The 26,003-nt window shown below is 57.4% G+C and overlaps 1 protein-coding gene and 1 long non-coding RNA gene across 9 annotated transcripts; one reads left to right on the forward strand and one right to left on the reverse strand.

The window, feature by feature from the left end:
• The first annotated feature begins 1,047 nt into the window (after positions 1-1,047).
• Positions 1,048-3,800, forward strand: LOC106028918 (uncharacterized). Its single transcript, XR_001202566.3, has 3 exons — positions 1,048-1,536; positions 1,981-2,104; positions 3,685-3,800. It is a non-coding gene; the product is annotated as an uncharacterized LOC106028918 (long non-coding RNA).
• Efna3 (ephrin A3) lies at positions 3,422-24,937 on the reverse strand. Of its 8 annotated transcripts, none has more exons than XM_063250431.1 (5): positions 24,736-24,930; positions 6,068-6,381; positions 5,624-5,689; positions 5,359-5,436; positions 3,422-5,143 (listed from the first exon to the last, which is right to left on the reverse strand). In XM_063250431.1, the coding sequence occupies exons 1-5, from the start codon at positions 24,846-24,848 to the stop codon at positions 5,013-5,015; spliced, it is 702 nt and encodes a 233-aa protein (XP_063106501.1). In that variant the 5' UTR covers positions 24,849-24,930; the 3' UTR covers positions 3,422-5,012. The 8 variants fall into 8 exon arrangements, with proteins under 8 accessions (XP_063106501.1, XP_003475650.1, XP_063106497.1 ...); XM_003475602.5 differs by lacking the exon at positions 24,736-24,930 and adding an exon at positions 12,015-12,246; XM_063250427.1 differs by lacking the exon at positions 24,736-24,930 and adding an exon at positions 11,079-11,340.
• Positions 24,938-26,003: the final 1,066 nt, after the last annotated feature.

A 26,003-nucleotide genomic window follows, 5' to 3' on the forward strand; every position in this document is an offset into this window, starting at 1 on the left:
TGTGTGACCCTAAATGCCAGTGTGGCACTGGGTACCTGTGAGGCCCTTGCCCTGGGCACCAGTTGGGTGCGTATGAGTGTGTCAGGCAGCGTGACACTGGTGTGTGCCTCACACCCTGGGAGGCATGTTGGAAGTACACACCTGGCCGTGTGTTGAAGTGGCTGGTGTGAAGCGGTGTGCCTGCCTGAGTCCTGCACTCTGGCCCTGTTCGAGGCCCCTTCCACCTCAGCTGTGTAAACAAAGCCCCTGCTCCTTCTGAGGCCCCTCAGGGCTGTTGGCTGTCCCTTCCCCCTCTCCTTCAGCAGTGAGTTTGACTGTGTGGGGTCACAGAGTTGTGAGATTAAAAGAGTGGATGTGACTTGAAGTGTGTGAAGTTGTATGGAAGTGTGACCGTGACACCCAAGTGTCCCTGCCACCACCAGCCTCTCACAGCCAGGCTGGGGACCTCTGGCCAGTTAAGCCCATCTCTCTCAGCTTCCCATACACACACACCCCACCTTTACAGCCAGCATGCTGGCGACAGTCCTGTAATTGCCTGGGGCCAAATGCTGTGGTGAAGACCAGGAGTGGGGCTGACCCTTGGGGGAGGTGCTGTCCCTGCCCTCACCAGGCCAACCCAGAGGAGACTGGGCGGGGGTGGGGAGCAGACCCCAGGTCAGGTGGAAGCCTGCAGTGTGGGTTCTGAGTGAGCCGCCTCCTGCTCTGGCCCAGGCACCTCTGGTGGACCTCACTCCTCCATCCTGTCTGGACTCTCCTGTGTCAGTGTCACACGTGCATCTGTTACAGGGGCTGCAGCTGCCTTTCCTGTGTCTCCACTGCCTGGTGCCTTGAACCAGCTCGTGTCCCTCACTCCTGTCCATGGCTTTCATCCCCCTCACCTGTCCATGACTCCTGGTGCCAGCTTGGTTTTCATCCTAATCCAGGTTCCCTCCAAGCCCTCTGGGCACCACATCCAGTGTACACCCCCAGCCCGGCATAGCGTCCCTGGTTCACCCACTGGACAGAACAAGGACAGTGAGAGAGAATGGGTGGGGCTTGGGGACCGCATGGCTCTGGTTGAATACACCCAGCTCTGTACCCCACATAAGAGCAACTAGAACTGGGGGAGGGAAAGAAGGGAACTGGTGCAGGAGAATTCAGGAAAGGAGAGTGGACGAGGTTCTCCTAGACTGTGCGGCAGACCTGCGCACAGGGTTTCCTGACCGCAGCACCCTGCCCCATCCCAAGCGCCAACAACTCCTCCCACACTTTTGGGGACCACAAACCCGGCTCGAACACCCGGAGCTCTCTGTGCTGCCGCCTGGAGGACGTAGTGCAGACCTGCAGGCCCCAAGTGACCTCAGCAGGCCGGAAGAAAGCTTAGCCACAGGCCCAGGGCAAAGGGCCTGCCCCATCAACCCGGTCCCAGGTACTCAGAGAAGAGGCATGGCCGCCCCAAACCTCACTCCGAAGCCCAAATCTGGGTTTAGTGTTTGTTGTGGCAGCTGTTTTTCACCCCAGCAGGACAGCGCAGGAGACCCGATCCTCGAAGGCCAGGTGGGTAGGTGCCACCCTGGAGCCGGCTCTGCCATGATTCTGGTGGCTCTCCCTGACTGGCACATCCCTCACCTCAGGGCCCATGCTTTGGGGTGAGGGTAGTGATGAGCAGAACGTGTTGGTCCTGGGCACCATCTGGCTTCGAGGGCAGATCCCAAGGAGACCTGGGTGCCCAGGTAGGGCAGATGGGAGCAGGCACTCAGCTTCTCTCAGCAGCTGCTGCTCTATCCTGTTGCCACCTCCCCTGCTGTCTGACTCAGGGTCACTCCCGAGCTGCTCTAGCCTGTCCGTCCCTGCATACTGGGTCTCTGTCCTTCCCGCCCACCAGCCCTGACCCTGGGGAGGGTTGCTGTGTCCTCTTGCCACTACGTTGGCTGGGACACCGTGGGCTGTGTAAACCTTCATGTGGAAGGCTCGGGGTCACTGGTCTGTTCTCTCCCCCAGTGACCCTGCTTGCTTCAGGCACTAAGGGTCTGCCTGAGGAGCTGTGCGGCAAGATCCCAGCTTCTGGGAAATGGGACAGGATCCTTGTGGGGAGTGGTCTTTTCTCCTTGCTCCATCTGTAGAGGTAAGGAGGTTTTAAGTATCAGCTTTGATTCAGGATTCAGGAAGATGCCTTCTGGGGTATCACAGTATGAGAGAAGAAAAAATGGAGGCTCAGGACTCAACTTCCAGTTCTGGCTCTGCCATGGATACCTGGCTGGCTGTGGCTGAGCCACTGTCTCACTGGGACTCAGTTGGCTTTTCTGTGAATAAGGGGTTCAAACTGGCTCACTCAGTCCACAGCTGAGTAACGTGGGAGGAGGGGGTAACGGGCTGCGGGTTGGGGGAGGGCAGGCAGTGGGATTTATTGGAAAGGATTCCAGGCGCTACAGATTTCAGCAACAGCCAGACCCACCTTTTGTTCTTGTTCATCAGTCCTGGGGATCAAACCCCAGGCCTCACTGCATGCTAGGTAAGTGCTTCACCTCCATGATACATTCCCTGTCCTCATCCCCACCTTGAATGCCAGCCCTGTCACTTGCCAGACTGTGTGACCTTAGTCAAACTGCTTTGCAGAAGGGAGGATTCAGAGGACACAGTGCTTAGCCCCTGTTCTCAAATGTCAGGCTCTTTCATGGTCTTACCATTCCTGGATTTTTGAATCCACAGAGCCCTCACTAGCCCAGCCCAGCCCTCAGTCCCTATTGTAGCAGCCCCTGAGATCTGAGGAAGCCTACTGTAGGGGCCTGCTGCTGTGCCTCCTGCTGGGCTTAATCCCCACCCCCTAGCCTTCAGGGCCTTCAAGCTCCTCCGTAGGGTCTCAGCTCCGTGTACCTCCTCCCTGGAGCCATCTCCCTATGTCCCTAAGCAAGGGCAAGCCCCCATTTTGTGCTCCCATAGCCCCTGGCATTTAGCTGTGTAACACCCGGTTGTAGTGCCCTGTGTGTGCGTGTGTGTCCGGCTGCCACTCACACAGCAACACGGACTGAGTTAGGAGCACATCTGGCAAATGGTGTCTGCTTTGTATATTTAGGATAGAGCCTGACACTCAGCAGGTGGAAGGCCAGTGGTATCAGTGGAACACATGGACAGCTGGACGCAGGAGCCACCTTCTCTGTCCCATCTCCCACCAGGCAGCCTCACTGACCAGGCCACTACATGCCCTCCACCCCACTCACCCCTGATCTGCCACAAGGAAACCACCCACTCTCCAGAGTCCAGCTTTCACACTTCACCTGTCCTCCGCCTGATGCAGCCGTCAGTCCCTGTGTCCTCCTGATTGACACAGGATGTAGCTAGGATCAGCTCTGGCACCAGCAACAGGCAGTGTTTTTAAATGAATACAATTACAAGGGGTAAAACAAGAAGCCGAGTATACTGAAACAGTTATCAAAACAGTCAGTTTTGGGTATAGTAATATATATGTTTCTTTATTAACACATTAAGAACATGGAAGGTCTCACAACTATGATCATTTCAAAGTAGAGATGAACATAAATGAGACAGTATCTTTGACAACTCAAGTCTGAAAACATCTGTGATTTCTGTTGGTTACAAAGTCACAGGTACTGTTAATACTTTTGTGGCTTGTCCAACCACATTAAAAGATGTTAAATTTCAGTTACAGGGAGTGAAAATAAAGGTGTGATTTTTTTTCCTATCTAGGTTCACAAATCCCCAGAAATCCATAGACCCCGGCCAAGAACCTCCGATTACACTGTGGAATGAGAAAAGAAGATCACCTTCCGCAACTGAGGCTTTAACTCCCAAATCATTTAATCCTTACACCAACTCTGAGGCATGCTTTATAGCCCAGTATTCACATGGGATACCTGAGGCCCAGAGAGGTTAAAGGATTTGCCCAAAGTCAACCAGCATGGAGCCACAGAGAGGCACGGCTCTCAAAGGGGACAAGGCCTGTCGTGACTCTGGCCCAGAATCTCGCCCAGACCCAGACCCAGGACCTGTGGGTTATGATCAGTGAACGCAAGGCTGTCTCCCCTTGAAATCACACACACTCAGGGATTTTTATCTCCAGTTTATTTTTTTAGACTAAGAGCAGAGTATGAAAGTCACAGCCAAAGCACTTGTAAAAGGCCCAGGATGGGTGGGGACCACAGAGGGTGGGCAGGGCAGGTCCTGGGAGTTGGTTCCAGGAGCAAGGCTAAAAGGGAGGGGCGTTGTTGTCTCAAGGTCTCCAAAAGTGTCTGTGCGTTGCATAGGTCCTGTCTTCACAGAAGACAAAAGAGGGGCCAGGGGGTCCCCCGGGGGGCCTAGCCTGGTGGGGAGGTGTCTAAAGCTGGAAGGGGAAGTCAAGAAGGGCCGGGGTTAGGGAGGAAGAGGGACTCTGTCTGTCTGTACATTATATATAGAGATATAGAGTCTATACATGCCTGCCTGGCACCCCAATGCCCACCCCCTTGCCATCCTTGTCCACTACCTGTCTCCCCAGGGGTGTCTACTTGTAAACTTGGGTTCAATCCAAACCACAATCCTTCGAGCGGGAGGGGGAGGAGAACGTGCTTATTGCTGTAAACAGGGGGAGGGGGCAGCGGGTGGTGCCACCCTCCCCTATCGAGCCCCCTCCCCATGCTCTGCCCCAGGAGGAGGGTGACCTGGCACCTCCCATGCTTCAGCTTGCTCTCTCTGGGGCACATCTGTCTCTCTGAGGGGACAATGGGGGAGGGCACCAGGAGCAGGGAGAGGTACGAGGGGGCAGGGAGTCCTGAGCACTACCCTTCGTTGCCCCCGGTTTGGTACCAAACATTACCAGAGGCACAAGGCCACCTGGGAGCTGTGGCTGTCCCCGTGCCTGGCCCAGTGCAGTGCCCTTAACCGAGGGGGGCAGAAGGGGCGGGCACAGATGTATGTGTAGACCCCAGTTTCAGCCGTGGAAAGGTACAGGCCCCACAGCTAGGCGTCCCTTGGAGAGCCCATGGCTCCCTGCCCCTTCTTGGCCCCACCCATCTCTCACTGCCAAGTAGGGGGCAGAACTAGGAGGCCAAGAGCATCATGAGGAAGAAGGCGATGCCCACGGCCAGAGGCAGGTGCTCCCGCTTGGGGCTGGTCCCGCTGATGCTCTTCTCCAGCTTGGGTACCTGGGGGTTCTCTCCCTCGAAGTCTTCTGCGGACAGATGAACAAACAGACACACTGGTGAGGGTTGGGCCGCGTGCTGGAGCAGGGGCACACGGCAGCGGCAGCAGCAGTGGAGCTGGGGACGTGGCCTCCCATGGGGGCAAGAAGGACTGGTGTCCTAGGGAAGGCATGCAAAATGAGCAGGCACCAGCGGAGGGCTGCGGTCCCAGCAGTGGCCACCAGAGGGCGCTGCGCAGACTCACCCAGCACGTTGATCTTCACATTGGGGCCCATGGTGAACAGGGGGAGGGTGGGGACCGGCTTCTCCCCGGAGTGCGATGCTGCGGGGTGGAGTGCGGGTGGGGAGAGAGGAGGGGGGGAGAGTCAGGGCCAGGACCCCCTGCCCCTGCTACAGCGGGGGAGCAAACTCCCGTCGCCTATGCCCTCCACCCCTGCCCCCAGGAAGCCCGGGGTGCCCCAAAGCAGGGGAGCGGAGGATGGGGTGCAGTGGAAGCCGACGACACTCACTGGAGGCGCAGCAGACGAACACCTTCATCCTTAGACACTTCCAGTGCAGGTTGTGGGTGGGCGTGGCTGGGGAGAAGACGGAGCCTGAGTGGTAGGCGCCCCATTTATGCCCAGCATCTGTCCTCGCCTGCGGCTAGCTGCCCCCTTGAGTAGATACCTGCCCTTTGCACACTGGTCCCTGTGGCTCTGATATCCTCCCTAGGAGCCCATTAGTCCCCCCCCTCCAAAATGTGAGGACTCCAGAAAAGTGACAGACTCCAGAATGTCTATCACAAAAACTCGACGGCCCAGACTCCAAAGTCCTTTCTTAGTATCACCACCTCCTCTGATCTGGAGCCCCGAGGCCCCGGACCCTCGGCTCTCACTGTTAGTGACCAAAGGGATTCCCTCACCCCACCCCCAGCCGCTTGCTCTGACCTCAGTCTCCAGCCCGCCCGCACTCACAGATGTAGTAGTACTCCTGGCCGGCGTGGAACTCGTAGCCCAGCGAGAAGGCGCTGTAGCGCTGGAACTTCTCTGAGAACTTGATGGGGCTGTGCGGGGCGTGCGGCCGGTTGCACTCCCAGCGCTTGAAGCCCTGGCTGGCGTTGCAGGTGCGGTAGCCACTGCGGCTCACCATGTACAGCACGTACTGCTCCGCCCCGCCGCCCGGCCCGGGCCCCGCCCCAGGGCCCGCCCCCGAGCTGTTGTAGTGCGGGCAGTAGATGTCCAGATAGTCGTTCACGTTCACTTGCACGGTGTAGCCCTCGCGCCGCAGGCTGGGGGAGAGCAAGCGGGTCAGGGAAAAGAAACCCTACAGTCATCCCGCTTTCCGTGCCGCCGGGGCGCAGACCAGCCCCGGGGCTTCCTGACTTTGCCTCTGTTTTTCCCAGCTGTGTATCAGTGCCCAGGGCTCTGCAGCCGGCAGTCAGCTGTGCCCAGCCCTCGGTGCCCTCGCCTTCCGGGGCTGTCCTCCTCCTTGTGGCCACCAGAGGGCAGCAGAGGCGCAGGGAAGCCCTGCGCCACCAAAGGAGGAGAAGAGCGAGGGGCGGGGGAAGTAGGGAACTTACGCTTCGGTTGCCACAGAAACGGCGCAGGCACCAGCGACTCCCAGACCCAGGCCCGGATTTCCTCCGTCCATCTCCCATCCCGCACCAACCGGGATGAGAGACGGAGGCGATGGCAGCGAAGCAGGGAAGGCGGCAGGGAGCCTTCCGTGGGACACACACCCCCTCTCCATCGATTCCCAGCGTATTTCCTTGCCGGTCCGCCCAAGGCCAGTCCAACAAGACCTGCCCTCCCAGACGTGCGTGGTACTTCATGCATGTACACGCACAGGTTCCATGGCACACACACAAATATGTCCACCGCCCACTCAAGGTGCATACTCAGAGAAGGGAGGCTGCACGTGTGCCAAGCCGCTGGCCAGTATCGGCTGATCCGAGCAATCTCAGGGCCCGAGGATCTCGACACATAGCAATATTACTGGCCTCTACTGAGTCCCAGCTACCTCATCCCGAGGCCATGGACCACTGGGTCTCCAATACAACTGACCAGGGCACCGGGGGGCTCAGCACCAAGCCCCTTACAGCATCGTGCCAAGCGGCCAGCACTCTTGCCTCATCACACACCTCCCTCCTCCACTTGGGTGGCACTGTCCCCATAGCCAGGCTAGGTAGAGCAAGGGGCACAATACCCAGACAAGATGGCTGTGCCTCGTACTTCAGTATCATCTCTGGGACAAAGCAGCAGATGCTGGGTCTCTTGTCATCCCCATCTGCCTTGCTAATCACCATCAAAGTGTTGGTCCGAATACCCTTGGTGGTGGTACAGAGGGGTGTAGGGATGGAGGACAGAAACTCCAAGGAGCATTCCTTACCCCTGTTTCCTGGGGTAAGAATGCATACACATGGGCAGTGAGATAAAGGACAGTGGACCCAGGGAGCCCTGGGGTACCTAGAAAATGTGAAAACTGGGGTCCATAGTCCCTGGGAGTAGGGGAGGGGGGCTGGCTCTCTATGTCACCAGACACCACCCAGTTTTATAAACAGTAATTAGGAAGATGAGCTTGGTCTCTGAATCCCTCCCCATGCCTGACTCTACTTCTCCAGCTTTACCTGGGCTGCCCCCCCCTTCCCAAGTACCCCTTCCATGCCTAGCAGTGAGGCAGATGGGTGGGAGCTGGTTTTGGGCATCCAAAGAGATGGGCACAGCCTCCTTGAATCATCAGACATGCCACCAGTCCCACTTGGTTCCCATGGGAGTGACAGGTCACTCGGCCCCTCCCTGGCTCTGGCACCCAGGTGGGCAGGAGTCTCAGCCTGGGGCACTGAGAGCTGGAAAACGGGTTAGACCAGGCCTGGCTCCCAGCCACCACCCCAGCATTGCCTGTCCATCTCAACCCTGTATTCTCCAATTCCTCCCTCAGGCTTTGGGGAGGGGGCTGCCAGCATTCAGTTCGAAGCCTGAAGCAGACGCACAGACACAGTGTGGCCTCTGTCCTAGAGTTGGTCAATGATTACAGTTCCATTCTGAAGCAGCCTCTCCCCGGTACCTCTCCCTGCTGCCACCCAGTTCCTCCTACCACACACCCCATTCCTGAGGGAGCAAACCAGCTCCAGAGTCCTACTCTGAGTCCTAGTCTGAGTTCCCTCAACAGGGTGGGACCAGTTCTATAAAAAAGGTGGCTGGATGGCCACAAAAGAATAGAAGCCACCTCTTATCGATTGATTCCTGTGTTCGTGGCAGAAAAAGTCCCCAAGATACACCCTGAATCTAGGCATGTGGCAGGAAGACCTGCTTGGAAGGGTGGCTGTGCCTAGTTGGTGTCTGGTGGACAGGAGTGAGAAAGGCTGAGTGCCAGACGTCCTGGCCACAACTGCTAGGAGACTCGACCTGTCTGCTTGGCTTGGGGCCCTTTAATTGAATCTGTCACGTTCTCTGCCCCGCAGGGCAGAAGCAGGTGCCGCTAGGCCTCTGCACCTAGCCCGCCCTGGGGTGGACTGGGTTGGGTCCTGCCCCTCTGACAGCTCTCTGTTCCTCCCCCACTTTACTTCCCACCTCTGCGCAGAAAGGCTAGTGTCAACACACCTGTCTGGAGCTCGCCCCTCGCCCATCACCCTGTTATTTTAGTCTCTCCTGGTCGCATCACTTCAGGCACAACGCAAGCCCTCTTACTGAGTGGAGAGGATGCGCGTCGGGGGAGTAGGGAAGGCGCACACTTCTCCCCCCGGGGCAATTAGGGGACGGTAAACAGGGTGTCTAACAAGACCAGGGAGTAGGGAAAGGATCCCAAGCGGCGGCGAACTTGTTAAATTCCAGCCCCCGCCCGAGACGCGGGATGAAGAGTTACAGGAGTGGAGGCGGAGAAGGGCTGTAAGGAGAGGCTTTTCCCTCCAGCGCGCGCCCCCGAGGCTGCGCGCCGCCTGCCCGAGAGCAGGCGAGGCCCGACCACGTGTGCGCGGCGTGGGCCCGCGCGCCAGGGCTCCGGGTGGCGGTGGCGCGGACCATCAGCGCGGCGCGTGCACGCTGACACCCTGCGCCCCTCAGTGTCCTCGGCCTCGACGCCCCGCCGGCCCCAGCCCTGCCCGCCCCTTGCGGGGCCTGGGGTTCTCCAGCCCACAGGGTCGCGCGCTGAAAAACAGCGCGTCCGATCCCCCCACCCCTCGCCCCTGCGACAGCGGCGGCGGCGAAGGTTTATTGATCTGCAGCGGCGGAGAGGAGCGAGAGACCCGCCGAAGGCGAGACGCGCAGAGATGGGGTGGGAGAGACCCAGAGCGGGGACGCGAACAGAGACTGGAATCACCGCGAGCGGGAGAGGAAGCCAGAGACCGGGAGAGGGAGGGAGAGAACGGGAACGAAGCCCTAGAAATCGGGGAGACTTAGAGGCCGACTCAGAGGCCCACAAACAGCAGGGGACAGAGACGCAAAGGAGAGGAGAGGGACGCAGAGGGCGCAGAGCAGAGCTCGGCGATTGGGAGGCCACAGTGGGAAAGACCACAGGGCATTCAGTCGGGCCTCAGCAAATATTTGCTGAATGAATGTGTGAATGAAAGCCATCAGCAACTGATACATTTCAGAGGTAAAGACAGGTTGGGAGACAGCTAGAGAAAGATGTTCCCGAGGCTTCTGGAGACAGCGACGAGTACCAACACCTTTGCCCGATTCTGCAAAGAAATGAAGCACGGCAGGGGCAGGTATTTGGCCATCAGTCCGCATCCAAATTCAATTTCAGGCTCAGGGGACTCCTTGTCCTCACACTCCCATGCTTCCCTCCGACACAGTCCTCACATCCCTAGTTTCTGGGCCAGGTTGGGGACAGGCTTCGCCTACTCCAGAAGAGTACAGAGAGGCTGAGTGGGGGCCAAGACTGGATTGCGGCCCTTGCGCGGGGACCTGCCCCGGGTCTGTCAAAGGAGGCTGCCACACGTGTCCCACCAGCACCCTCCCACGTGACCCGGGGGTGGGGTCGTAACCCCCACGTGACCCCAAGGGGCAGAGACCCTCCGCACGTGACGGGAGGTGGGAGCCCAGAGCCCTGTTCACGTGACTGGGGGAGGAGCACGGAAGCCTGTGGCTGGCCGGCCCCGCCCCCAGCTCCCGGGCGCTCTCCACTCCCGGCTCCCGAGCACGTCGCTTGCACGATTTATGGGGCCGCGGCTGCCGCAGTGAGGGAGCCGGGGAGCCGGGCGCAGCGGCAACAAAGGCCCGGGGAGCGAGGCGGGGGCAGCGGCGGCTCCAGCCCGGTGCGCGCCCCCTCCCTCCTCTGCCGGCCCAGGCCCGCGCGAGAGTGGAGAGGGCTGAAAGGAGGCACCCGGAACCCGGCTCCCCACCCCCTTCCGGAGCTGTCACCTGCGCCCAGGTGTATGCGGGGGAGGTGGCCGGATCGGCACCCTCTCAAGGCGATTCCCGCATCCCCGCGGAACATGGGGGTGCCCCGAGGGTGGTGGGGAACTCGGCGCCCCTCACCTGCGAGCTCTCCTTGCGCGCCATGCTGTAGCGGGGCGAGGGTCGGGTTGTGGGTCTAGGGGCGAGGGGCGCCCCAAAGAAAGCAGGGGAGTCAGCCTCAGCGTCCCCCGAGATCTCGGAGTCCCGCTCCGAGGGGGAGGGGCTGCATCCCCACCCCCGTGGTTTCCAGGGAAGCGAGAGGGGGGCGTCGTTGGCTCATCCCCACCCCCAGTCTGACACTCTAGGCGCGAGGAGGGGGGGAGGCGCAGAGCCCCAAACAACAAAGAGCGGAGCGGCGAGCGCAGCCCCTCCCCTATAAGGTTGGGGGTCGCGACAGCCAGGCCTTCCCGTACCCGCCCCCCCCCCGGATCTTGCCATTTGCTCCCTAGTCGACCCAGGCTGGGGAACCAGAGGCTGAGCTGCTGCCACCGCCCGGGCAGGTGTGACAGTGACCCCCGCGTCCCCAGGGATCCCCCACCAACGCGCAGACACACTCAGGGAGGCCAAGGTGATATCCACAGCAGCTCACCGGGGAGGAGAAGACAAGGGCAGCGAGGACTGCGTGGGGGGCACCTGGCCTCCACGCCGCACACCCTGGGAAACTGCACGGCCGCCCTGACACCCGCCCAGACCGCGGCGGCGCCGACAGCCACACAGCCAGACGCGGCTGGCCACGCGGACACCGGCGCAGCCCCCTCCCCGCCAGTGCCCGTTCCCACCCCAGACGATCGCCGACGCAGACACACAAATCACACAGTCAGACACACGCGCATTGACAGCCGCGCACGCCTGCTCACACTCGGTGCCACACGCCATCCTCAGCCCGGGTGTGTGTGTGCGTGTGACATGCCGACATCTCCCCCTACCTCCTTCCCTCTACCGGCTCCCTACGTTCCCATCCTAACCGAGCAGCACCGCCAGGGCCTCCCAACTCAGCGACCCTGCCCCAGCGCACCGCAGCCGAATTTCCCCACATCGCTGGCAGCGCACCCCACTCCGTTCCGGGGAGGCGCTCTTCAAGATTCTCAGCCTCAGCTCTGGACCCCACTTTTAGAAGCAAGAGTCCAGGGCAAAACCCCTGGAAACCCTCGTGGCCAAAAACAGGTCATCCCTGACCCCCTTATGCGGCGGTCCATCCCCAGAACACTGGTGTACCCAAGACCCCAGCCCAGCTAAAGGAACTGAAAATGGGGGGCCGATAGGTCAGGAGAGTGCTGTTCCAGCGGCGGGGGTGGAACAGAAGCTGAGATGGGGAGGAGGCCCCAACGACTGCTCCTCAAGACCCGAGCGCTTCTTACTGCACCCCAACAGCCTCACTTAGACACCCCCACCCCGAGTTTTACAGACACCCACAGAGTGCATTCCCTGGCCCCCAGCCTACAGTTCCGCTCCCACAGGACTTCCCAGGCCCCAGCTCCCCCTCTCACGGACCCGGGACGCGCGGGCTCCCCGGGCCCAGACTCACTGCTGGTTGGAGCTGTTCCAGTACACCGCATGCCGGTTCCCCAGCGCCCCCCCGGGACCCTGGGCCAGCAGCGGCAGCAGCGGCACGGGCACGAGCAGCAGGAGCAGCAGCAGCGGAGCCGCCGCCATCCCCGGAGCCGCCGCCGCCGCCGCCCCCCGACTGAGCCCCGCGTTCCCGGCTGCTCCGCTTCCCAGCTCCCCGCCGCCGCCGCCGCCGCCGCCGCCGGCCCCCAGCCTCAGGCCACGCCCACAGCTCGGCTGTCCGCCCTCTGGGGCGCGCCCCGAAGCCCCACCCCTAGCGCGCTCCCGTCAGGCCACGCCCCACTGGCGCGGGGAGCGCGCTCGCTTGCGGGAGATAGGGTAGTGCTGCTCCTGGAAGACTACTGGTTCTTGCCTCCCCTTTGCTTAGGTTGTTTGCTATAGCTGGTCCCGGGCCTGTTGCTCAGGAGGCAGGAAATCCAAGGAGAATGTGGTGGGAGACCGAGACTGGTTATGGGCCCACTCATTTCTGGGACAGAGTCAGAGAAAAAGGACTGGACCCCTCCTCTTTGTACATGCTGACACTTTTCTCCCATGTCCCAGGTGGGCACAGAAGGCTTTTGGCTGGTACTGACGACCTAAAGCCCCCCGCTGAGGCTTGAAGCCTATTTTTGTTGTTGTTTGTTCTGTTTTTGAGGTGAGGTGGAGGGGCTCAGTCCCCCAACAATGTCAGTACTGCGTGCAGGAAGGGCTTTTTGCTGTCTAGGGCCGCAATCAGGAGAGGGGAATAGAGGAGCCAGCTGGAACCAAGTAGGCTTTGCAAGACTACCCACCTACAAAGGGTGCCTCATTTCCTCTGGCAGGCCACTCCTGGTACCTCCACTGATGTTCCCAGGCATTCTCAGTGGAGCAGTTTCTACTCCCATAGATGCAGACCCAGAGGGCACAGGGCAGGCACCTTGTGTTTCAGCTGTGCCACAGTCATTGTTCTCTGAGGACAGCCGGAACCCCAACACACACACTCCACAAGGGCACAAACACCCAGAGGCAGAGAACCCAGAAATATGAGCATTTATCACACAGCCCAAGACATGCACAAAGGTCCTTCCAGACAACTAGGAATGAGTAGAAACAAAGGCCAATAGACACACGTATGTAGAAGCACACACTCAGTCCTCATACACACGCGCACACACACGCAGAATGACTCACACTGTAAACCTATATGCACCCTCTGACACACTATTCACACTTCTTTTCCTTGGAAGTGGGAATTCCAAGAAGGATTCTAAACCCAGACCTAGTAGGATTGTCTCTTAAGGCTTCTCCTTTGGAGAGGTGCAGACTAAGATTGACCTGGTAGAATCCATCTGGCCTAACTGGGTCTCAGCACCTATGCCAATCACCTGTGCCCCTAGAGACAGCTTGTGACACTATTTGCTATTGCGCTGCCCTAGCAAGGACTCAGTACTCTCCATCTGCTTATCAGGACAGGGTCCGGGCCACAAGACAGCCTCATGTGCTGGGTTTGGGAGAAGGGTATTGTCTGTCTTCCAGAACAGGCTCTGTGCCTCAGTGCTGCCAGGCAAGTGCAGGCTCTGTCCTCTCTTGGCTCCTCTCCACCCTAGGAGATCTCTCCTTTCTTCTCAGGAGCCCAGAGATAAATTAGGCCCTTTGGGATAGGAGAGGGGGACTTTGCAAAGAGCTCCCTTGCCCCCAGACTCCTCATCCCTAGAGAGATGGGTTTCACCCAAATGATTCTCACCTGCCTACTTCAGAAATCACTAATACCAGGCCTGCCCCCCTAGGCCCTGCTCCCCAAAGCTTACTTCTTTAAGACTCACAATTGGCAGAGGAACTGTACATATTTATATTGGGCAAGGGCTTGAAGGTTTTAGTCTAGGACTTTAGATAAGAGTTTTAAAACTTTCTGTTCCTGCTTATAGAATCTAGGTCCTGTTGAACCATATGAGCCCAGATGCACTTTTTGTTTGTTTGTTTTTTGAGACAGAGTCTCACTGTGTAGTCCAGGTTGGCCTCAAATTTGCAGTGATCCCTCTTGCCTCAGCCTCCCGGGTGATGGGATCACAGGCATGCATCATGCTTGATCCAGATATACCTCTTTAGAGTTGAGCCCTCCCAAGCTCCCACCAGTAATAACTGAATCCTTCCCCCCTTTAATCTGGAGTTTTCCCTCTAGAATGTAAACTGCTCTCTATAAGGTTTTAGTCTGGTGTTTAAATTGTGAGGCCCAGGCCTGTCTGGATAAGATCTGGTGGGTGCTGTCTGTTTAGGCGCTGTTCAAGATGCTGCTAGCTGATTTGGGCCTTTGTAAGGCTTTAAAAAGGACCCCACTGTGTATGTCCATCCTTAGGGTGCATCTCAGCAAACAGGGCCTTTGTGCAGAAACAAATGCGCTGCTTCCTTCATTAGGAGGTGTCCTGTGTCTCCCCATCTTCGTGAGGGAGTTTGGGTTGATGTCAGCTTCTTATTGCACCAGTATGACCTCTTTGTACTGTGTGCAACCTGCATGACTGTATGTGGCAGCTCTGTCTACACAGTATTAACCTCCAGCAATACTGCCCACGCCTGTCTACAGGCCTCTTCCCGTGGGGTCAGGCTTCTGCAGAAGGCTACTGCAATCTTATACAGGCTCTGTATAAGACTGGAACCACTACCCATCTGAAGGCCCAGGCCTCTCTCTGTGGCATTTGGGTCCTAAAAGGATCAAGGCCTTTGTCAATGGTGTCTAGGCCTTTGATTATATCTGGGACTCAAATCATTCTTGACTGTGACCTATAGTAGGACATGGATTTGCACTGTGGTACAACCTGTGTGTGTGCACCCACATACGTATGTACACAGTCACTGAATATAATGTGTACTTGAAACAGTAAGTTTCATGAAGCAATAATTATCTTTATTACAGAGAATGGGCTCATATTTTCTTCTGTTTTTATTTTAAAAGTAGAGGAAGAAGAAAAAAAGAGGATGAAAAAGAGGAAGAAGGGGGATGAGGAAGAGGAGGAGAAGTGGTTGAGGCCCATCCAACTGATTTCTTGACTTCCCTTCCCCTAGTAGGTCTCAACCTAACCTATGACAGATGAAGTAAGGCCAGGTTGGAGTCCTTTTCATGGGGTTGATCGGCTCTCAGGGCCTCAGGCCTCCTTTCTCCTCACCTGTAGGCTCTGCCCTGAGCTTACAGAACACACTGGCTGCCATGATGGCTCTGGGAGCACTGAGCTTGGGTTCCCTGGGAGCTCACTCACCCATCCCCAGGGCCCAAGGAAACAGGGAGCTGAGCAGGTCTGGGGCAGAGGGAACTCTCAGCTGTGTGGCCCAAGGCAGCTTCTGGGACAGCGGGTGGCAACCGCAAAGCTGAGCTGTGTTCAATAAATCATGGAGGCTAGGGCCTGGGGGAGGGGGAGGCTGGGAGGCAAGAGGGGCTATGGATAAATAATTCATTAAACAAATAAACCAGGAGGCTGTGAGATGGAAGATCAGGCCTCATGTGAGCAAGAAAGGCAACTGCCAGCTCCAGACATGAAATATTCACAAGTTCTACACCTCACACAGGGCCCATGTGTGTGCCCCAGTCCAGGTGGGCTGTCGGTGCCCTCCTAACATGGGAATCTGGGTGCCAGCAGAGAGGACAATGCATGTGTCTTCTGGATTCCTGGGGTGTCTGCCTAGCTCTGGGGCACTGACCTCCCTGAGCTGACATGGAACACGCATATGAGGATACAGGGACACGATGCACTGAAGAGTGATCCAGGACACAGGTGATAAGACTGGAGGGCTTGGTGAGAGAAGTCAGGGTGTAATAACTAGAATCCTAGCCATGCCCTGATTCCTCTACTGAGTCCTACAAGCAAGAGGCCTGGAGCAGGGCGAGTGTCACCCTGGGCGAGTGTGGGAGTCATCTGAAGCTGCTTGGAGAAAAGCTGGGAGGGAGGCTGCACAGCTTCAGAGCACAGACTCAGGTTCAGGCTGCAGCTCGGCCAGTCACTGGCATGCTCTTCACTAACTTCCCTGCCTTCCCACCTGTGCAATGGGGATAATACTACCCCACCTACTTGCGGAGTAAGGTCTACAGTGTCTGAGGTGGTAGAGTGTTTGTCTAGCATTTGTGAGGCCCTAGCATTTGTCCCAGCACTGAGGAAAGAAATGTTTGGAAAGTTTATCTTTTAAAAATGTCCTGCCCTGCCTGATGACGCACACCTGTAATTCCAGCACTCAGGAGGCTGAGGCAGGAGGATCCCTGCAAATTTGAGACCAGCCTGGGCTATGTAGTGAGTTTAAGACCAGCCTGAATGGGGCTGGGGATTTAGCTCAGCAACATAAAGTGCCTGCCTTGTGGTTGCGCAGTTGTGAGTTCAATCCATGGTAGCAAACAAAACAAAAAACAAAAAACAAAAAGACCAGCCTGACTACATAGTGAGACCCTGTTTAAACAAAACAAAAACTGAAACTAGTGCCCTTGCTTGAGACTGTGGAAGAAGGGGTCCCTGACATCTTCCTCAGATTTTAGAGCCTTTTCTTAAGCTCCTAAAGCTCTCCTTAGATGCAGACCTTCATTCTGTCTTGATGAAGACAGAGCAGAGGCATCTGAACAGTGTTATAGCCCCACACCACTCCATAATCCTTTACTGCCAGAACCCTGGCCTTTGCCCTGTGCTCAGGGTTAAGGGCTTCCCTGGAAAAGATAGCTATGCCTGGGCAAAGCCCAGAAAAGTAGCATCCCAGTGTGGGTGGGGAGAATCAAGTCTGGAGGGAACCTCACAGGGCCAGGGTGGAGTATTTGGCAGCTTCCCAGTAGGCCCCAGCATTCCCCAGCCCTCTGTGTCCCCTGGAAAGGATCCCTCCTGCTAAAGAGAGCCAGCAAACAGGTCTGAGCCAGCCTGCTCCTCTGCAGACAGAAGAGGGCTGAGCTGGGGGAGGGGGCCTGGGATATCAAAAGGGAGGATGGCTGTAGTGCCCTCAACCTGCATCTCCTCTGGGGGTCAGGGACAAAGGGGCCTACTGCCTGGGTACCTCCTATCACCATGGCTGGGGCCTAGAGCTTTGCCTCCTTTGGCCAGCTTGCTGCTACATGGGAGCCAGGGGCCTGGGCCTCTAGCTGCGAAGATGCCTTCCCACTCCTTCCCAGGGAGCCAACATCACTTTCCACTTCCCCTCCCCTGGGCTGGGCAGGTTCAGGCCAATCTGCACAAGAGCTTCACAGCAACATTGATCTGTAACAAACCACAATGTGTGTTCAGGAGAAGGGATTCCAGACAACATCTCACACACACACACACACACACACACACACACACACACACACACAGATACAAAATAGCTCTGCTAGAGCAGACACCAACAGTCCTGAAAACACTTCTAAACAAGGACCTGCACTGTGTCAGACATCCAAACAGGGAGGTACACATCTCCTCCCTGTCATAAACTATGTCCTTCAAAATCAAACCCTTCTTTGATGGCCCATTTTCTGTGTGTTCCCATAGCATTTTATATGTAACTTGATATTAGCATCTGCACTTGGCATTATAATTATTCATTGCCCAGTCTGTCTCTGAAGATTCCTTAAGGGAAGGAAGGGATCCTGTCTTATGCAAGTGTGTATCCCTAGCATACACCATGCAGCCTGGTATTTAGTTAGTGGGAGTAGGTGAGATGCTTAATAAGTAATTGTGAATCGATGAACAAAACCATAGATGCATACAGAGGACATCCATTCCTAGCATCCCACAGGAGCCCACAGAGCATAACTAGTGCATTGTGCAAAGCCTCCAATCCTGCCCCCTTGTCTGCAAGGGCCCTGACCTCAGTGCCTCGAGAGGTTCCTCAAGGGCCTCCTTTCCCCTCCTCCCTCAGTGTGAACCCATGAATTTGAGTTCCACCTGAGGGCCAGTAGGCAAGGTAAGGGTTAATGACACCTCATTAGTGTTTAATTGAAGTAAGGAAGCTGCAGGGCACCAGACAGGTGGGCAGGGCTGCCTCTCACTAGAGCCAGGCATCCCTGGTTCCAGTATCTCACCAGGAATGTGGGTGATTTGGCCCTGGAGACCCTCAACCCAGCTGGGCACCTCCCCCTACCACTTGCCTTGCCAATTCAGTCTCCAGGCAGTACAGACCAGCACTCCCCATCTGTCACCAAACATCCAGAGGGGGAGGCAGCCTCCCATCCTTTCTCCTTTAGCTAGGCTTTGCCCCACCTACCCCTGGAGACGCTGGAGAATGGGAGGAGGGGTAGGTGTGGAGTTGGACAACTGAGGAACAGATTAGAGGGTCACTGAGGGATGGATTCCTCATACAGATGAGCGACAGGGCTGGTGATGTGGAGATGTCTGCCAATTTGACCTTAAATGAAGAGAATACAAATGAGATGCAGACGATATGCAGATGAACACAAAGATTTCAGAACTGACATTCCTGGTGGCGGCAGCAGCTCTGCACCCAGGACCCCAACGCACTTGCCAGTACTCCCCTCCAAAGCTTTCTGGACCAGGAGCTTTGACCATTCTTTTGAGTAAGAAAAAGATCTTTAAAAAGATAAGAGCTTGGTTGGCCTAGGGCTTCAGGACCTGGGAATCTGAGCTCCATTCAGCTTTCTCACTCCATCCCTGGCATCCACCTAAGCTGCCACAGCTCAGGCAGCCACTACCCTTACTCACGCTGGGCTCCGGCGTCGGTTGCTATGGGGACCCCTCTAGATTTCCAGGCCTGAACCAATGGCCACTACCGCTGATGACCTCATGCCCCAGGTCCCGGTATTCTATTGGCTCTTTGGAAGCCACCGTGCACTCTTTTCAACTGTGTCAATGCTGGGGATCCCCCATGACCCCAGTTAGTGGGGCTGACTGAAAGAAGGGTGCTTGAGGAACTCTCAGTGGGCTGAATGAGTGAATAAGGGCCGAATGAAAGTGACAAAAGAAAAAAAGGACAGAGTTACAGAAAATGATCAAAATTCCTGGTTTAGTCTCAAGGGAAAACGAGCCATTTGCAACTCCCAAAAGGGTGACGGAAGATCCGGGTCGCCAGAGATTCGGGCGCAGACCAGGGAGATAGGGCGAGGTAAAGAGGAGTGGAAATTTCGCATGTTTCTGGGAGAGACCGAGACAGGCCCAGCAAATTGAGGGCCCCACCCTCAGCCGCCTAGTGCCGCTGCTGCCGAGTTTAGGGGAGTTCAGTGACGCCCCAAAACTTGCAAGCCCGGCTATCCTCCTGGAACCGCGCCCCGGAACATGCCTCAGGGACTTCTCCTGGGTAGGGCTGGGAGCCCGGAAGTCCGCCCAGCCCCCTTCAACCTGTCTGAGCCCAGAGGTGGACTTAGTCCTACGTCCCGGGAGGGAAGCGCCCCGAGTCTCAGCCAGCCTCCCGCGCTGTGAGGCCGGAAAATGTAGGAGGGCCGGCTGGGCCCGAGCGCCGGCGGGGAGGGCTGGAGTTAGTGACCCCAGCCCAGCTCCGGACGCCAGCCGCTGCCCACGTCTCCGCCCTCGCACCCGCAAGGGAGCCGGCGGCCGGCGAGGGTGTGCAGAGTCTGCGTTCAGCGCGCGCTTCTGACAGGGCTAGAGCGTGTGGCCCAGCGCGCCCGGCAGCCTGCGCCCGCGTCCCTCGCACATGCGTTCTTATCGGTGGCGGATCTGCGCGCAGGCCCGGCTCGCGAGCGAGCGCGTCCGCCTTGGTCCGCGAAGAATGGGTGTCTGGCGCAGCTGGGAGGGAGCAGGGTGAGACCTCGAGAGTCTGGAACCCAGAACTGGAGCTGGTCAATCTTGGTCCCCTCCTACCTCAGCCTCCGGATGGTTTCTCTGGTGAGGGGCGGAGGGAGCTGGAGAATCGGTTTCCATGGCAACATATAGACACCCTCCTGGATAATGGTATGGACGGAACTTGAACCCTGGATCAGAAGATCCAGCCTGCAGTTCCTCCTTCAGCGCAAACTTCACCCTCCCGCGCCCTAGCCCATCGCCCCCGCTAAAAATCTAGGTTTGGTGTGAGGGTCCTAACACACAAATCCGCAAGCACCCCCGCGCTTCAAGACACGGCATTTTCTCAAAGTAGCCTCATGAGGACGACGGATTGAGCAAGTCTCCTCTGCCCAACGCGCTGTCTGCCACTCCCCGCCTCAGCCAGAGCCGTGCAATCAACAGAGGACAACCAGAGTGGGAGGACATTGGTGGTAGGGGAGTGGGCCCACCCCTCTTCCAAAGAGCGACCGGGTCTGACCTAGGCGCGCAAGGGGCTGGGTGCGACTTTGCAGTCTCCAGCGTCCTGGTGCCCTCCGGTCTCCGGATCCCCTGGCTCCCTCCCCCCATGTTCACACGCTGCCTCTTGCTGCCGCAGCCAGGCCGAACTAATCAGCAAGACATCCACCTATCGATCGCTGGCTCAGGGCCAGGCGGGCCGGCACCTTGCCAGCGGAGGCTGTGGGGCACCGGGGTAGGTAGGGCACAGCTGCAGGGGAAGAGAAGAGGCTTTCCCTGGCTCCACCCGGGACCCAGTTCGGAAAGAGGGCCCCAGTTGGACTTGGGGGTATCACAGTCTCGCTCTGGCTGAGAGCTAAGGGTGCCTCCCTCCTCAGCCCCACCCCTCCTTCTTATAAAAGGCAAGAACAAAGCGGCTGCTGGGGAAGGAGGCTTTGATCTGACCCCACCTTCCCAGTTTTAGGCCAGGCATTGCCCAGAGTGCCAGAGAGGAAGCGGGCCCAAGCATTCTGAACCCAGGTGGTGTCTTGCTGCCCCTTGCTTTTGCCTCAGCACCCTGCTAGGTGCTGCCAGGGCTTGGGCAGTGCCCCAGGTGGGTGGGCTGTCAGGAACATCTGCCCCTCCTCAGCACAGAAAACCAGGGAGGTGAGAGAAGATGCCAAGCTCCACAGCTGCTCCTGGCATCCACTCTGCACTGCCCACAGGGGTGCCCACTAAGGGCTGGCATGGAGGTCAGGCCAAGCCAAGCTGGGAGCACTGCAGGGAGCCCTGGTGTCTTGAGCAGTGTCTGAAGGCAGTCAGTAGGCTAGGGAGGCCAACACCGAGAGAGGGGTGGTTTATTGAAGGTTTGGTCCAGACACTTATAAAAATACAAACTGGCATGAAATGCAACCTCATGGCAAGTCTGTCTTCATAGAAGACAAGTGAGTGACTCCCTGGGGCAAGGCAAGGTGCTACCCCTGGGAAGAGGCCCATTGGGCAAGGTGGCAGGGCTTCACCTTTGCCCTGAGCCAGAAATCCAATCCACCTATTCCCAAGTCTTCAGCCTTGGTCCCTGGTGGCTCAAGGATCTGATCCAGTTCAACCAAATCCTGATCTTCCTGGGGAAGGGAGTAAGACCATCTAAGCAGCTGACAAAGTCCTTGTTTGTCCTGCTTCTGCCTGGGTGCCCAGGAAAGTCTGTAGCTCCCTCAGGGTTCCTGGTTCCTCTTCAGCCTGTGACAAGGACAGGCACCCGCAGGGTTCACACAGACCTTCTGGTTCCCCATCAGTGCTCCATCTGGCTTGCCTGGCGGGGCATCCCCCTGTGCAGGTAGCAGGCACCTGTCCTCCAGGGGGTGTTGGAGAGTTCTGGCTCCTTGGGGCCACAGGAGGATCTCCTTCATTCACAGAACTCGCAGGAGACGCAGGATTGGGAGCAACAGCAGTAGCAGGAGACAAAGCGGGGTAGGAGTGTGTCGCCCTCGCCACCCAGATGTGCCGCTCTCTCCAGGGCTCCCCACAGGATGGGCTGACTCAGACCCTGTGAGGGGGAGGTGAGCACTGCTGGGTGCCCTCACTTCTTCAGCAGGTCCTCCCTATCCCTCCCATTTAATAGTTCACTTGAGTCTCCTTCTTCAGGGTTTCCCAGACAAGCCACTGCCTTCCCAGGGTCAACTTCCTAAGCCTCAACTTCCCAGTTTCCCCCTAAAACGAAGACTATCAACAGTCTCCTCAATTTCAAGACTCCTCCATTAGAGACAACCAGTCTAGCTAAGGCCTTGCCCCTACAGACCCCTTTCTCTGGATCTAGCTTAAAAGGGGGTGCAGTGGAAGCTCCCATGAGACTAAATGGGGGAGGAGATGCCACAACCTGAAGCTCCACCTGGACGCTGCTGTGTCAGGCCCGATGCCCTGGATTCTCCCTACTCCTTCCCTCAGCCGGGCCAGAGGGTGGCTCCTGTCCCCACCCCACCAACCCTCCCACTTACTGCTCTCCTTGCAGCAGACGGACACTTGGAGTCTCAGGCACTGACCAGAACTTTCCGGGGTTGGTACAGCTGGTAAGAAATTGTGAAAAAGAAGTTAGCATGGAGAATCACCTCTTTGTATGTTCCCAACAGTTTCAGACCCTCCTAGCTTCTCTTCTCTGCAGGCCCTGAATGGCTTTTCCTTAGTTTGGGGCCACAGTCAGGTACCAGCTGCACCCATGCACCTCATCTCCCCATCCCTCTCCTAGCTCCCCTGTCTCTCTTCACTCTGGCCAGCCTCTGCTCAGGCCTGGGCTCTATAGGCGCCTTCTGCCCAGCCTCTCCTTCCAGCTCCCCTCAACTTCTCCATTTCTCTTCTTGCCTTCCCCAAGAGGCACACAGTGTACCCCATCACTCACAGATATAGTAGTAAGTCTCCCCAGGCAAGAATTCAAAGCCCAGGGAGAACGGTGTGAAGCGCTGAATCTTCTCTGAGAATCGAACAGGGCCAAAGGGAGCGAAGGGCATGGAGCACTTCCAGCGCTGGAAGGCATTTGCCCCCTCTGCCTTGCAGGCCTGGTAGCCCGAATGGTCCACCATGTACAAAGCAAAAGTCTCGGGGCCCTCGGGGGGCCCTGGACTTTCATAGTGTGGGCAGAAGATGTCTAGGTAATCGTTGAGGCCCAGCTCCACCACAGCGTCTCCACGAAGCAGCCTGTAGGCACAAGGTGGCACAGATTGAGGGGTTTCTGGCCCAGCTCACTGGGACCTTGTGGTCAGGGGTATGTATCTCTGCAACAGGCTTGATGACCACGTCACAAGTCCAGAGCCACTAGGGACTTCAGTGCCCATTCCACATGGCTTGCTGGTAAGGGACAAGGCTGTCACCATTCCTGACTCTCTGGGCTGGAGCTGCTGCCAGCTCTCCTTAGCCTGGCAAAGCACCTGTGCTTGGTAACTGTCAGGTGGATGGATGTGCAAAGACAAGGGGCAGAGAGAGGGGCAGGGGACAAACAGAGGCCCACAGAGCAGTTAGAGACTGAATAGGACCCTTGGTACCAGACTGAGACCATGATGGTGCTGAGAATGCCATGGGAAAAGGGAAGTCAGGAGTGGGTACTGTGTTCTCTCTCCTTTCACTCCTTCTAGAGTAAAGAGGTGCCAGGCATGCAGGGGAGGCTTCTCCATATACCACTGGTTCTCCAGCCTTCTCAGGACCCCTTCCTTACCCCTGGGTGCTGCCTGTTACACATGGGAAGGATTGGGCCAGAAGCAGCCCCCACAGTACCAAACAGTGCTCTTCCCACTGCACCAACTCAGTGAAGCCCAATGAAGCCTGATTAATGAGAGGTTCCCAAATGTCCCTCAGTGGGTGGTTGTTGGACCTCATGACTCAGGAGTTCTGATTAGAGAGGATGATGCTGGGGCTCAGGCCAGATCTCCTAGAACACAGGCTGAGCGAGGCTAGGGCTTTCCTTCCACTAAATCCCAGGCCCTGGAAGGAGGCAATTGCAGTAAGTATCCACTGCTCCATCGGCCCCATCCAGGTGAGGAGCCTGAGGTTTACAGGTCCTAGGGTGACTCAGGGGCGCTGGTCTGGGACAGAGGTAGAGGAATGCACAGTCTGAGCACAGTAACACTCATCACTCTTGTTGGAGCTAATAACATCCTCACACCTGGCCTCCTGGGGTCTGTGACCTCTCTGCTGGCAGAGAAAGTCTCCTCACTTCACTGATCCCAGTAACCCAGCACACGTCCTGGCACACAGTATATGCTTATTAAATGTTAGTGAACAAATGAGCAGAGTCACAGATTGAAGGAAAAAATCAGAAAGGAAAACAGATGGGAAGGCAGAGAGGCAGGGAGAACTGGGGAGGAGGACGGAAACAGTGAAAAATACCAAGGTTCAAAGGCAGGCAGCTCAGGAGAGAAAGAATCCTTGTTATCTGTAAGGCTTGCATCTCTCTTCACATACATGACCTCAGCTAGCCCGCCTGACTTCCCAGGGTGCTAGGTATTATTAGCCCATTTTGCAGATGACATAACTGAGGTTAGAAAGGTCAAGCGACTTGCCCAGAAGTGATTCAGCTTTTAAGAGCAGGGCTGCGTCCGAACAGAAACAGGACCATAAAGAGTAAGATGGAAGCAGATACCAAAGGAGATCAGCGCAGCGAGCGCCCCGGGGAGGCCCTGGCGAGTCGGTGAGCAGCCCACACTCTTCAGCAGGGAGAAGCCCCCTTCTCGGCCCCAGTCGGTCCGGCCGCTCCAGCCGGCACGAGGCTGGGGATCCCCAAAAAGTGGCAAGGGGGCGGAGCCCGGAGCGCGGGCAGAAGTCCCCATCTCCGCCGGCCACCCTCCGGCCGGGGTCCCCCGCCCGCCCCCCAACACGTGCCGGTGGGGGAGACCCAGGCAGGGCTTCGCTCCTCCCCTCCCCTCCCTTCCCCTCCCCTCCCCCTCCCCCCGCCGGCTCAAACAAAGGAGCCCCGGCGCGCGGCCGGGCTGAGGCGGCGCCGCGCAGAGTGAGTGCGGAGCGCGCGCGCAACCTGGAGCGCTGGGCCCGCCTCGGTGCTCTCCCAGTTCGGCCGTCTACCTCGGGTTACTGGAGTTCCAGTAGATCGGGTGGCGGAGGCTGGAGGCCCCCCGCAGAGGGGACCCGAGGAGCGCGGCCCAGAGGACAGTCCGCAGCAGGGGCAGCAGCCGCATCGCCCCCGGCGTCCGGTCCGGTCTGGCCTGGCGGGCCCCGGCCCGCTTCGCAGCCTGGGCGAGAAAGGTACGAAGTCGTGGGGGGGGGTTACGGAAAGGGGGTGGGGTGCGGACACTCCCAGGCCACGCCCCTGGATAACTTTCCACCAATGAAAACGCGCCTCTGCCTTTTCACTGTTAACCCTTGGGGCGCCGCCACCGGCGTCGAGTTCACCAGAGCTACAGCATACTGCGAAGGTTTGGGGGTAGGAATGCATTCCACAGAACGCTTTTAAGGACGTAGGTCTTGCCTTTCGAGTCCGCGTTAATAAAAGGTAGAAAGATCATATTAGAAGTCTGAGGGGACGGTGTGGTGCACTGTGGCCAGAATCTGCAGTCTTAACTACTTGGTAGGCTGAGGCCAGGGATCACTAGAGCGAGTTCAAGACTAGTCTAGGCGGGACTCCGTCTCAAAAAAAAAAAAAGAAGAAGAAGAAGAAGAGGAAGAGGAAGAAGAGGAAGAGGAAGAAGGAGAAGGAGAAGGAGAAGGAGAAGGAGAAGGAGAAGAAGAAGAAGAAGAAGAAGAAGAAGAAGAAGAAGAAGAAGAAGCAGCAGCTTTCAGATTAGGGCCGTGGTGGCGCACACCTGTAATCCCAGCACTATTCCGGAGGCTGAGGCACGATTGCTGTGAGTTCGAGGCTAGCCTGCACGGCATAGTGAGACCCTGTCTCGAAAGAAAGAAAGAGAGGAAAGAAAGAAAGAGAGAGAGAGAGAGAGAGAGAGAGAGAGAAAGAAAGAAAAAGAAAAAGAAAGAAAGAAAGAAGAAAAGAAAAGAAAACAGAGGAAACTAAGATTTAGGTGAGGGTCTAGGTATGCCAGTCCAGCCGCCTATACACGTTACGCCTTTTCTTTGCACATCTAGGGAATAGTTCAAGGGAAGAACAAAGAACCTTCTGGGTCACCCTCGCTCCTAAGGAGCCTTAGCTAGCGTGCCAGATGCCCGCCTTAAGGTTTGCGCGTGGCCCTTGCCACCCCACAGCTGAGATCTGGGAGGGGACCACGCGACCCCAGTCCCAACGACCAAGTGTGGAGGTGGCTGCGGCTAGTACAAAGCACCTTTGTTCTGCGCCCTCAGGTGGGGGCGGGGAGGGCGACGTGTCAGGTGCGCGGCCTTGG

Source organism: Cavia porcellus, unplaced genomic scaffold, assembly GCF_034190915.1.
Source record: "Cavia porcellus strain 051 isolate PalLab524CR breed Dunkin Hartley unplaced genomic scaffold, mCavPor4.1 scaffold_6, whole genome shotgun sequence".
NCBI classification, from domain to species: Eukaryota; Metazoa; Chordata; class Mammalia; order Rodentia; family Caviidae; genus Cavia; species Cavia porcellus.